At 47.5% G+C, this 13,345-nt stretch overlaps 1 protein-coding gene across 7 annotated transcripts in view; it reads left to right on the top strand.

The window, feature by feature from the left end:
• DDR1 (discoidin domain receptor tyrosine kinase 1) overlaps positions 1-13,345 on the top strand; it is a 96,792-nt gene that overhangs the window by 79,770 nt on the left and 3,677 nt on the right. For 4 of the 7 annotated variants that reach the window (XM_083600623.1, XM_083600624.1, XM_083600621.1 and 1 more), the window contains exons 12-16: positions 4,015-4,253; positions 7,103-7,230; positions 8,557-8,757; positions 9,606-9,840; positions 12,426-12,575. In XM_083600623.1, coding sequence (XP_083456749.1) covers positions 4,015-4,253; positions 7,103-7,230; positions 8,557-8,757; positions 9,606-9,840; positions 12,426-12,575 — 953 coding nt within the window. Of the gene's footprint in view, positions 1-3,419; positions 3,531-4,014; positions 4,254-7,102; positions 7,231-8,556; positions 8,758-9,605; positions 9,841-12,425; positions 12,576-13,345 lie in introns of all 7 variants that reach the window. The other 3 variants (XM_083600620.1, XM_083600618.1, XM_083600619.1) reach the window with 1 other exon arrangement.

The following is a 13,345-nucleotide window of genomic DNA, read 5'->3' on the forward strand; positions in this document are numbered from 1 at the left end:
TTCTCAGTCCAGCACCAAATTCCACACTTCTGCGGTATGTTTGCCGAAAGCTCAGAGCGGACTCGGCCCAGCCGTTGGGAGGTGTGGGAGACTGCTGCTCGCCTCGCTTTGTGCTGAAAGGGACCATGGTTGCTTAGGAAGAATCTTGAGCTTCTGTCAAAGCACCGAAGTCTCATTAGGGAGGGGAAGGGCTGCACCTGAAGGGCAGAGTGCGTGCCCCACAGTTTAAGACAGGGGTCAGCAAACTTTTTCAGCAGGGGGCTGGTCGGGGCTGGTCCACTGTCCCTTGGACCTTGTGCGGGGCTGGACTATATTTTTTGGGGGGAAATGAACGCATTCCTATGCCCCACAAATAACCCAGAGATGCATTTTAAATAAAAGGACACATTCTACTCGTTATAATGTATTTCTGTTTTTCCGAGTTATCATTTTAGGTGCTCGCATATTGATTTATTGAATTTATATCTTACCCAGGATTGCAAACAGATACACAATTTGAAAATGAAAACGTTCTAAAATAGTCTTAAAACAATTACAGTTAAAAACATAGAAAAGCAGTTACCGTTAAAAACCTTTTGAAACCACTTGCAGGTTTTTTTTTTTTTAATTATTCAAAAAATTAAATTCTTCCACCCAGTGATTTCAGGGCTTTTCAGCAACAGTAATCTTCAGCCATCAAGTGCTTGGGGAAACAGGAATGTTTTCAAATTCCTCCTGAAAGTTAATAAAGATGGAGACGCTTTATGGTACTGTGAAGAGATATTTATGTTGGGAACAAGCCAAAACTACCACTTTGTGGTTAAAAGGAAAGGGGGTCGTTAATATTTTATTTTTATTTCCCATTAGAATAACAAACCAGAGAGAAAATGCCTTTAATAAACGACGACAAGGCAGGCCTTTTTAACATGGATTAAAATTCACCACATTGTTAATGGAGAGCTTTACTGACTAGTTTCCCAACTGAAGTGTGCTGCTTTATTGTGAAATACAGGCAGTGCTGCCAGCCACTATAATTCTGTAATGTATTTAGACACCTCTTTTACTGGTGGAACACACTGCTAATCTTATGCAGGGGTCTCTTGGAGTTCAGTTCAGCAATTCCGGCAAGCAATGGCTCAGATTGTGCAGCCCCTGTGATTAACTCTCATAATAATAGAACAGCTCTCTAATTGTGTGGGGTTTCTTGGGATGTCTAGAAGGCTGGGCAGAGGGAGAAAGGGGTGCGGGTGTCCAAGGCTTGTGGGAAGGAGATGTAAGAATCAAGTCCAACGTCACCACAAACTTTTTTGGGGGTTTTTTTGGGGGGGGGGAATTTGCTTGCATGTGTCAATACAATATGCTGTAAATTCTGGGCTTTTGCTGTGAACTGATAGCAAGCTGTGAATGTCTGGGTGACATTCAAGGAAGGAAAGAAGGAAGCAGAGTGTTTTTAAAAGGAGCCAGGAATCAGTGGCCCAAGCTATATGTCCAGCAAAACCATCACAAGGGCCTATACCGATTCATACAGCAGAATGGTGGGCTAGCTTTTATAACGCTTCATTGCATAAAAGGAGCCCCTTGCAAAGAGAACTAGCACACTAAGAAGAAGGCTAGGTTTCTCTCCTTATGTGCTTGTTGTCTACATGCAAGGAAGAACCTTTTGCACGAATGAGCATTTGATAATGTGACACTGCTTGTGGTTATGAGTGGTGCAGTCTATAATAATGTAATATAATAATTTATTATTTATACCCCGCCCATCTGGCTGGGCTTCCCCAGCCACTCTGGACAGCTTCCAACAAAATATTAAAATACAGTAATGCGTCAAACATTCAAAGCTTCCCTAAACAGGGCTGCCTTCAGATGTCTTCTAAAGGTCTGGTAGTTGTTGTTCTCTTTGACATCTAGGAAGTCAAGGTCTAGGAAGGACTATGTCATTTTGACGGGCGTTTAGCTTTGCTCAGTGCTTTTCCGTTATATTGAGAGAGGAAAAAACGGAGAGGAGAACTGGGAAAGGAAGCAAAAGGAACATCTAAAAAATTGAAAAATATGAAGAGGGAGGGAGAATAAGGATCCTGCGTGTTCTCTGCTCATTTGAAGAGTTTGGATTTGATATCCCTCTTTATCACTACCCGAAGGAGTCTCAAAGCGGCTAACATTCTCCTTTCCCTTCCTCCCCCACAACAAACACTCTGTGAGGTGAGTGGGGCTGAGAGACTTCAGAGAAGTGGGACTGGCCCAAGGTCACCCAGCAGCTGCATGTGGAGGAGCAGGGACGCGAACCCGGTTCCCCAGATTACGAGTCCACCGCTCTTAACCACTACACCACACGTTGCAACTGTGGCTGCCCCTTCCCACCATTACCGCATTTTGTTCTGTGCCCATCCCATGGTCACTGTGTGTTCAACACATACACACTCCACCCTGCAGAGAACCCCACATTTCTGCCAACTACCCAGAGATTAGTTACAGTTGTAGCCCAAGGCCTAGTTTACAGAAACAAGAGCCAAGTTGGCGAAGCTCTTCTTGGACCACACCACTTCAGATTGCCAGAGGGAAGGATCACTTGGCGAAAGTGCTCTCCCGGAGCGTGACATGAAACCCCCGAAGGATGGTTAGTCCAGAACCCTTCTCCTTGACATTTGGTTTCTTCCACCTCTCATATCAGGCAGGGGATATTTCCCAGCCCAACCGGGAGATGACAGGAATATAATAATAATAATAATAATAATAATAATAATAATAATAATAATAATAATAATTTAAAATACAGGTTAAAATGCAATTTAAAATGCAGCCTCATTTTAAAGTAGCTGATAAATCAAGACCATAAGGGGAGGGAAACATAAGAGTCAGACCGAGTCCAAACCAAAGGCCAGGTGGAACAGCTCTGTCTTGCAGGCCCTGCAGAAAGATGTCAAGTCCCGCAGGGCCCTAGTCTCTTTTGACAGAGCATTCCACCATGTCGGGGCCAGTGCTGAAAAGGCCCTGGCCCTAGTTGAGACCAATCTAACCTCCTTGAGGCTCGGGACCTCCAAAGTGTTGTTATTTGTGGCCCTTAAGGTCCTCCGCGGGGCATACCAGGAGATGCAGTCCTGTCGGTACATGGGTCCTAGGCCGCATAGGGCTTTAAAGGCTTTACTGGCTTCCTTGCAAGGACTTGGAGTGAGTTAGTGCAGGAGGGCTGGACAAGACTCCTTCCTTCTCTCCGAAGCGCTAACGATGGCGTGTCGCCATTATTATATTACACGTCATTTGGTGTCTGTGTCTCTGGCTGTTGTGTTTGGGACGAGAGCGCCCCGGCAAGGGACAGGGATCCCTAAAGCGCTGCCTCTTCTCTGTGTCACGCCTTCCCTTCCGTGTGCGTCCTTCCATCCGTCTGTCCGTTCCTCATCCGTCCCGTTTGTTTTCTCCGCCCGCCCTCCCCGTTCTCCCGACAGCTCTGCTGCTCAGCAACCCGGCTTACCACCTCTTCCTGGCCACTTATGCCCAGCCAATGGGAAGGCCTGCTTTCCCGCCACCCAACCGGGTTAAGCCAATCAACACCAATGGTAAGGAGGGCGGCCAAACTCGTGTGGCGCGACGGGGGAAAAACCTGGGTGGCCACATTCCAAGCTGAGAGAACCTTCTGCCTACTGCCATTTCTCCCCCTCTCCTGCCAGGGGGCGCTGTCTGTCTCCATCTCTCTTCCCACCCACCCTCCCCACACACCATATGTCTGTCCCCAGTTCATTTCCCTCTTGTCTATCCTGTGCATGGCTAACCTCTCTCTCTCTCTGGCTCAGACAACGTTGCAACTTTCCGCTTTGCAGGTTCTGCGACGCAGCAGTTTCCGGGGGTGGCTGGAGGGGGCGAGGATTTGTGCAGGGTCCCTTCTGCCCAGAGCTGAGATCCAACTGGCTCTTGCGTTTGACACGGCTGCTGGGTTCCTGCAAAAAGCAGCCATCCTCAGCGCGGGGCAAATAATCTCACCGCGTTAGCTGGGCAAAGTGGACTCGCTCCATGTTTCCTTACCCCTGTCTTTCCTTCCCACAGCGTGTGGCGCTGACTACATGGAACCAGAAACCGCGGGAAGCCAGCCAGGCTTCCAGAACAACGTTCCGCATTACGCTGAAGCCGACATCATCAACCTGCAAGGGGTGACCGGCGGGAACACCTACGCGGTCCCGGCTATCGCGGTGGACGCCCTCGCCGGAAAGGACATGGCACTGGGCGAGTTCCCCCGGGAGAGGCTCGTCTTCAAGGAGAAGCTGGGCGAAGGGCAGTTTGGAGAGGTGAGTCCATCTGTAGGTGTAGAAGGATGTTTTTTAAGGTGATGAAGGCTGCTGTGGATGATTGTGGAAGGCGGGATGGACTTTTAAAGAAACAAAACAGTAGAGCACAAGGGGAAGGGACGCAGGAAATGTACAGTGGTACCTCGGGTTAAGAACTTAATTTGTTCCGGAGGTCCATTCTTAACCTGAAACTGTTATTAACCTGAGGTACCACTTTAGCTAATGGGGCCTCCTGCTGCTGCCGCGCCTCCGCCATTTCTGTTCTCATCCTGAAGCAAAGTTCTTAACCCGAGGTACTACTTCCGGGTTAGCAGAGTCTGTAACCTGAAGCGTCTGTAACCTGAGGTACCACTGTACATTTCACTGAGTCAGACCTCTGGTGCACCAACTCTGCATTGCCTCTGTCAGGGGCAGCCAAAGTGGTTCTCTCCACATCCTGTTGAATTTTCAGCTCCCGTCATCCCCATGTGAACTACAGGACCACCTCTCCCCATATTATTATTATTTATTGAATTTATATACCACCCTATACCCAGAGGTCTCAGGGCATTCACAGAAAAGATCACAACATATATGATCAGAATAAAAACGACAGCCTAATAACACCCCCAATCCCCCGTGAAAAAAGCCACCACAGACCCTGCAATGGTCATCTGAGGCCCTTCTTTGTGCCTGTGGCAGACTTTGGGCTCTCAAATTTCAGCTGTGCCCTGCGTGGCACCATAATTTGGTGCCTCCTCCCCACCTCTCACGCTCCATTCTAGACCATTGTCTTGGCGCCTGCAGCGTGGCACCCAATGCCATCCTGAATCTGTCTCTGTGTGCCCCCTTCTAGGGGAGGTCTGGAGGGTGGCAACACAAGAAGGGGCCTTTTCAGTGGTGGCTCCCTGCTTGTGAAATGCACTATCCAGGGAAGCTCGCCTGGTGCCGTCATGACTTAACTTTAGGCACCAGGCAAGAACTTGGGCTTTTGGTTATCTGTGGCCTCCTTCAGTGGGTGAGATATTTTAGCCCTGCCTTTTTAAAATACGAATGAGCTTCTTTGCTTTGTTTTTTATGCTGGTTTAAATCTATGCTTTATTTATTTCCATTGGAGTTAACTTTTGTAACAAATCAGCTGATTAGTTTAATCCTCTTCCTCCTCCTCACTGGCTATTGGCCATGCCAAATTTTAATATTTTAATGTTTCAGTATTTTAATGTTGTATTTTAATCTTGTTTTTAAGTTGTATTCATTCAACTTGTTTTTATTATTGCTTGTTAGCTGCCCTGAGCCCGGCCTTGGCTGGGGAGGGTGGGGTATAAATAAAAATTATTATTATTATTATTAATTATTATTATTATTATTATTAAAGTGCAAGGTTTTAAAAAATTATTGAGAAATACCATATCCTATGTTACAGACCTGAGAGGATCTCAAAGCAGCTTGCAAATGATTCTCAAAATAAAAACCACGCTCAAATCCATTACAGCAACAGAAATTGTATGCATGTAACCGAGATTATTCAGACAGTGTTGCTTGCCCTCGTCCTCCTTCCCTTGTGTTTCCGTGCTGTGTAATTGACGTTCCTTAGTTAGTCAGCCCTATAATTAAGCGCATCGCCAAGGCTCAATAGCTCTTAGTGGGCAGTTTTCTTTTGTGGGGATACGTTCATCAACCTCTGCTTCTTAGTTTACACGGACTTTCATAGGGCTTTAAAAATGTCAGGCGAGAACATGCTAAGTGATGCTGAGGTTTTGCACTTGGAAGACGTCCCATCTGCTCAGGACAAATCTGTTTCGCAAAGCTCCTCTGTTTATGACCTGCGCCACGTGCTGAAGCAAGAGTAAATAATAAGTTGAGGGCCAAGAGAAAAACAAGGCCAGGAAAGACGTAGCAGTTGAGAGCCTGGGAAGCTGGCCCCCCCAAGGGTAGAGATGGCCTGTGCTCTCCAGGTATGGCTGGGTTACAACCACCATCATACCTGAGCATTGGTGATGCTGACTGGGGCTGATCTTGAGAGCCACAAGTTCCCTGCACTTGTGACAGATTTCCAGAAGCCTTTGACTTCTGACCCCTTCTTTATTTTTTATGGTGGGTGCTGTGATGCCCAGAGCGGGTGGGTGGGACATTTTTGTTTTTGTTTTTGCTTAAGGTAAAAATATCTGGTCAGTGGGTGGAGCCACAGGTCAGTAGGTGGGGCCATAAGTGTCGATTTTGGAACGTCAGGGGTGGAGCTTGGCGAGTTTAGGCCACAAGGGGGTGGAGCTTAACTGATCAAGGGAATGGAGTCAATGGAGGAGGGGGGGAACCCCTGGCAAACATGTGCAGTTTTTACAAACTTTCCTGATTACAAAACCTGAGCTAAAATACCGAATGGGCAGGTAAAACACCCAACAGTTGGCAACCAGAGTTGAGTTGAGTTGAGTTGAGTTGGTACTCAACAGTTGGCAACCAGAGCCAGGCTGGTATAGTGGTTAAGAGCGGTGGACTCGTAATCTGGTGAACCGGGTTCGCTTCCCCGCTCCTCCACCTGCAGCTGCTGGGTGACCTTGGGCTAGTCACACTTCTCTGAAGTCTCTCAGCCCCACTCACCTTACAGAGTGTTTGTTGTGGGGGAGGAAGGGAAAAGGAGATTGTTTGAGACTCCTTAGGGTAGTGATAAAGCGGGATATCAAATCCAAACTCTTCTTCTTCAAGTGCATTTTCACGTGAAGCGTGGGAATGTCACAACCGGCCCTGCTTGCTTTGCAATGCAGCCACGAAGTGATGGAGAAAGTGGGGGGGGGGGGGGGGGGGAAAGATGAGGCTGGTTTCTTGTTCTCTTCCTTCCCCCCAGAGTCACCAGGTTTGTTTTTTCCCTTAAAAAGGTCCACCTGTGTGAAGTGGAAAACCCTCAGGACCTTCCGAGCCTGGAGTTCCCCTTCAATGTACGCAAGGGGCGCCCTCTGCTGGTGGCTGTGAAGATTCTACGTTCTGACGCCACTAAGAATGCGAGGTAAGTGTACAAACCTCTCTGCCTCTCTCTCTCTCTCTCTCTCTCTCTCTCTCTCTCTCTCTCTCTCTCTCTCCTCTCTCTGTGTGTGTGTGTAGTTTGGTAGCCTGATCCTCCATAAATTTTGCCCAGACCTCATCATCATCATCATCATCATCATTTTTAATTTGTATACCATCTTTCTATCTTACAATACTCAAGGCGGTTTGCAAGCTGAAGGAACAAAAAATGTACATCTTGTAACAATCTAACGCAATACAAAAATGTGATAATAAAACCATCCAAGTTGGTGGCCGCCACCTGCCTCCTGTGCGGGCAGATTCCACAGTTTAACTCAGGCATAGGCAAACTCAGCCCTCCAGATGTTTTGGGACTACAACTCCCATGATCCCTAGCTAACAGGACCAGTGGTCAGGGATGATGGGAATTGTAGTCCCAAAAAACATCTGGAGGGCTGAGTTTGCCTATGCCTGGTTTAACTGAATGACAGGCCCTCTTCTGGAAGAGATTTATCTAGCCTCATGTTCAAAACATCTGCTAATGGGATCTCTGCAATCCTGAATTCCCCTCTATTCTCTATACTTTTATTCTCCTGCTTCCAGTTTTGTTCTGACTTGCCTTTGAGCAGGGGCTGGTGTGATTTAAGGGATGTGATTGTCCCTGGCTGGGCTGCAGGCCCTGAGTTAGGCAGGGACCTAACAGTTGGTCTCAGCCCTGTGACCACCATTATCTCACCTCCTCTGCTTGAAACCATCCTGGGAGATGCTATGAGTGGGGCACCTTGTCACAAGTGCTGAGGCAGCACTTCCCAAACGTTTCTGGGCAATCGAGATTTTGTCAGTTGCCTAATTTGTACCAGTTTGCAGAATTCGGGCTTCACGATTGCAAGATGTGGCTCAACCAGAGCCAGGGCTTTTTCAGCTGTGTGGAACGCTCTGTCACAAGAGACTAGGGCCCTGCGGGACTTGGCATCTTTCCGCAGGGCCTGCAAGACAAAGCTGTTCCACCAGGCCTTTGGCCAAGGCACAGCCTGACCTCCTCCTTTGGTAATCCTCACAGAACTCTAGCCCAATGGTTGCCATTAATTTGATTTTAATTTGATTTTATAATGAATTGATTTTAGAATGCTGTGTTACTTTTATTGTTGTTAGCCGCTCTGAGCCTGGCTTTGGCTGGGGAGGGCTAGATATAAATAATATTTTGTTTTGTTTTGTTTTGATTTGTCAGGTTTTGCCAATCACCCTTTTTTTTCTTTGCACCTTCACCTTTTGATATGCAGAACCCTTTTATTTGTTTATCCCTTGTAACGTCTTCTTCTTGCCTGTCAAGGAACGATTTCCTGAAGGAGGTGAAGATCATGTCTCGCCTGAAGGACCTCAACATCGTCCGGCTCCTGGGCGTTTGCGTGAGAGACGACCCCCTGTGCATGATCACGGAGTACATGGAGAACGGAGACCTCAACCAGTTCCTCAGCGGACATGAGATGGAAGACAAGCTGGGCGGGAGCCCCAGCGGGAAGCCGACAATCGGGTACCAACTCTAAGCTGGGATAGCTCAGTCAGTAGAGCATGAGATCTCAAGGTTGTGGGTTCGAGCCCCACGTCGGGCAAAAAGATTCCTGCACTGCAGGGGGTTGGACTAGATGGCCCTCATGGTCTCTTCCAACTGTGATTCCATGGTAGCAGAATCCAAGCCGTTTTGCCTTGGAAGTCCTGCCCTGATGGTGTCGCTCGTCAGGTGTGCACTTCAGGTGCAGCAGTTATTTTTCAGACGTTTCCGAGGCAAGAGGTTAACAGAGACACTACGCTTTCAGAATTTTTTTCCAGCACTTGCTTCTGCATTTAAGAGGGCCATTACTATTTTTAAGTGGTAGAAAACTATTGTGTATGGCAAGCCGGTGCCTAAACAGTGTAGCTTGAGGATTCGTGAACAAGGCTTTGTAGCTGAGCATTTTAAAAGCAGCTACCTGAGTCTTTAATTTCAAAGGATGAATTTCAATTTCGAACTCTCTGTGTTCTCCCTGGCCAAGACCTACCAAAGTAAAAAGTCCTGGGCCCAGCCAGCAAAGAGTGAGCTTTGATGTTCCTCTGGATCATAGCTGTCAACTTTTCCCTTTTCTTGCGAGGAATCCTATTCGGAATAAGGGAATTTCCCATAAAAAATGGGAAACATTGACAGCTATGCTCTGGATTCATAATTCACTAAAATCTTGAGGGAAAATTCCGTCTCATTCAATTGCATCCTAATTTGATTAGTTGCGTTCCCTGGAGGCAGCACTTTACAGAGCTACCCCAGTGTCTGATGGGAATATCACTTGCATCTCTTCGGTCTCAGGGGGGTGTTCCTGACGTGCCTTTCTTTCTCTCTCTGCTACTTAGCTATCCTACCCTGGTCCACGTGGGGGCCCAGATTGCCTCAGGAATGGCGTTCCTTGCCTCTCTCAACTTCGTGCACCGGGATCTGGCGACGCGGAACTGCCTGGTGGGCGAAGGCTTCACCATCAAGATCGCTGACTTTGGCATGAGCCGGAACCTCTACGCTGGGGACTATTACCGCATCCAGGGCCGGGCAGTGCTGCCGATTCGCTGGATGGCTTGGGAGTGCATCCTCATGGTGAGAGCACCGCTTAATAATAATAATAATAATAATAATAATAATTTATTACAGTGGTACCTCGGGTTACATACGCTTCAGGTTACATACACTTCAGGTTACAGACTCCGCTAACCCAGAAATAGTGCTTCAGGTTAAGAACTTTGCTTCAGGATGAGAACAGAAATCGTGCTCTGGCAGCAGGAGGCCCCATTAGCTAAAGTGGTACCTCAGGTTAAGAACAGTTTCAGGTTAAGAACGGACCTCCAGAACGAGTTAAGTACTTAACCCGAGGTACCACTGTACAGTGGTACCTCAGGTTACATACCCTTCAGGTTACATACGCTTCAGGTTACAGACTCCGCTAACCCAGAAATAGTGCTTCAGGTTAAGAACTTTGCTTCAGGATAAGAACAGAAATCGGGCTCCGGCGACGTAGCAGCAGCAGGAGGCCCCATGAGCTAAAGTGGTGCTACAGGTTAAGAACAGTTTCAGGTTAAGAACAGACCTCCGGAATGAATTAAGTACTTAACCTGAGGTACCACTGTATTTGTACCCCACCCATCTGGCTGGGTCTCCTCAGCCACTCTGGGCGGCTTCCAACAAAGATTAAAAATACATTAAAATAAAATAATTTTTATAAAGCGGGGATAGGAAGCCTGTGGCCTGCTGGGTGTTGCTGTGCTACAACTCCCCCAGTGAGATCCGGAGAGAGCCAAAGGTTTTTCCCATGCCTGCTCTGAGGGTCGTCTCATACGCTTTGCCTCTTCCCTTCTCGTTTGCCTCGCCTCTGTTTGTCGCCGTTGCCCTGTTCAAAATGGAGTCGCTTTCGGTGGCCGGCAAAAACGACCGAGAGTTTGATATGTTAAAGATGGACGGTCTCGCCTGCACTGTGCATTTAAAGCGATACCACACCCCTTTTTAGAAAGGCACGGCTTCCCTCAAAGCACCCTGGGATCTGCCATTCGTTAAGGGTGCTGAGAGCTGTGGTGGGGCTCCTGTTTCCCTCAAAGAACTTCAGTTCTCAGAGTGGTGGTCAGGAGTGAGCCGGTAGTAAACTACACTGTGCAAGTTGGAGTTAAAACTTAATTCTGTTGGCAGTCTGACTCCTCTTGCCCTCGCTCCTCCCACCCTTCTCCAGCTTCTGCCTCTCTGATTCTGCCACTGGATCTCCCAGCTCGCTATTTATTTATTTTTTAACATAATTTTTATCAAGTTTTCTAATTTATATTTCAAAATACCCATTTAAACAACCTTAAATCAATGACTTCCCTTCTTCTCTTTCCGTGGTTCATTTTGCATACCATACATCCCTTCATATTTTACATGAACTAAACCATTCAGTAATCCATCATTACATCCATCAAAACTTATTTACACTGTTGAATTTATCTTGTTGCTGCCAGTGTTTTAAAATGAACACAATTTTCACCCACATATCCAGTAAACATTTTCCAGTCTTCTTTAAACGTACATTCTTTTTGTTCTCTTATTCTATATGCTAAATCTGCAAGCTGTGCATATTCCATCAGTTTAAGTTAAATAATAATAATAATAATAATAATAATAATAATAATAATAATAATTTATTTATAGCCCGCCCATCTGGCTGGCGGCTCCCAGCCAAATATTAAAAAAACAATACAGCATTAAATACAGCATTAATTTGCCATTATTCTTTGGTTGGGACCTCACTCGTTTTCCATTGGGCTAACAAAACACAGGCCGCAGTAGTGGCATACATAAATAGTCTTTTTTGACACCTGGGAATTTCCCTCTGAATTACGCCCAACAAAAAGGACTCTGAGTCCTCCCAGCTCACTATTCCCTGTTCCCTCTTCAACTTCCGCCACTTCCTCCTCCCTCTCATCGTTGTCCCACCACCAATCCCCGGGCTCTGAGTCTTCTTTCCTTGGGGGTTCCCCCAGCTGGTTCCTGTCACCATTCCTCTGCAGTCCAGCATGACAGTGGTTTAACAGCCAATGCCACTTCCCAGGGAACTCTGGGAACTGTAACTCTGCAAGGGGAACAACCCCTCAGCACCTTTAACAAACTACAGTTCCCAGGATCCTTTGCAGGGAGCCATCACTGTTTTAAAGTGACGCAACACTGCTTTGACTGGGGCCTAGGTCTTCTAAGTGCTTGAGGTAAAGGGACCCCTGACAATTAAGTCCAGTCGTGAATGACTCTGGGGTTGCGGCGCTCATCTCACTCTATAGGCCGAGGGAGCCGGCGTTTGTCCGCAGACAGCTTCTGGGTCATGTGGCCAGCATGACTAAGCCGCTTCTGGCGAACCAGAGCAGCACATGGAAACGCTGTTTACCTTCCCGCTGGAGTGGTACCTATTTATCTACTTGAACTTTGACGTGCTTTTGAACTGCTAGGTGGGCAGGAGCAGGGACCGAGCAACGGGAGCTCACCCCGTTGCAGGGATTCGAACCACCAGCCTTCGGATCGGCAAGCCCAAGGCTCTGTGGTTTATACCACAGCGCCCAGTGCTTGAGGACGAAGGCAGAAAATGAGGGATGAACAGGGTGGGGAGTGCCAGGACCACTAAGGAGTAAATATGGCCTCTGTTATTCACCTTCCTGCTCTGTTTCCCTCAGGGCAAGTTCACCACAGCCAGCGACGTCTGGGCGTTTGGTGTCACACTTTGGGAGGTGCTTATGCTGTGCCAGGAACAGCCCTACAGCCAGCTCACCGACGAAGCCGTCATTGAGAACGCCGGCGAGTTCTTCCGGCACCAGGGCAAGCAGGTAACAACAACCGAGGAGCCTGGACAGAGGCGATGACTTCTCCAGGAATCTGTGCCGCTGGGGTGGGTGGAAGGCAGATCAGGAGCTATGAGAAGATTTCTGGGTGATCTGCAAAAGGATCTGGGTTCCTCAACATGGCACCTATGTGCACAATAGCACTCTCAGACACACAACCCTTGGCACCTGCCCCTCCATTATTATTATTGTTTTAACTTGATGGGTTTGGGTGTTTTCATTGTTTGATTGGGAGGTTACATGAACGTTTTTGGGGTCTCTGTTTTCTTTTGTGTTATGTTACCTTTTTTCTTGAGAGAGAGAGAGCGTGCATTCTGAGCATCGTCAGTTAGTGAAACGGGTTATTTTCTTTCGCTGCAGCGGTTTATTAGATTTCCAAATGAGCCCCTGGGCTCCAAAAGGGTTGGGGGGTTTCTCCTGCAGTGGATCACCAAGGATTTCTGACTCCTGGTTGTTTAGCCATAGCAACAACAACGACACCAGTGAAAGCTTTCTGAACTTCCTTCTGCATGAGGTGGCTGAGATTAGAGAACGCTTGGGGGTAGAACCACCAATGTTCTTTTTGTGTTTATTCATGCTAGCCACATGCACAGCCCAGGTCCTGTTATTTACATGTTCCTGAGTATGTGCTTAGAAGCTCCCATCCCTTGATGCTGTAAAACTCCCCCCCCAACACCCATTCACTAGCACTTCCCTTCTAATCCAGAGCTCCTCCTCCCAATCCACTGGGACCCTCCCCCAAATTGGATTCCTCC

The sequence above is a fragment of the Podarcis filfolensis genome (assembly GCF_964270895.1).
Source record: "Podarcis filfolensis genome assembly, chromosome: 2".
Taxonomy (NCBI): Eukaryota; Metazoa; Chordata; class Lepidosauria; order Squamata; family Lacertidae; genus Podarcis; species Podarcis filfolensis.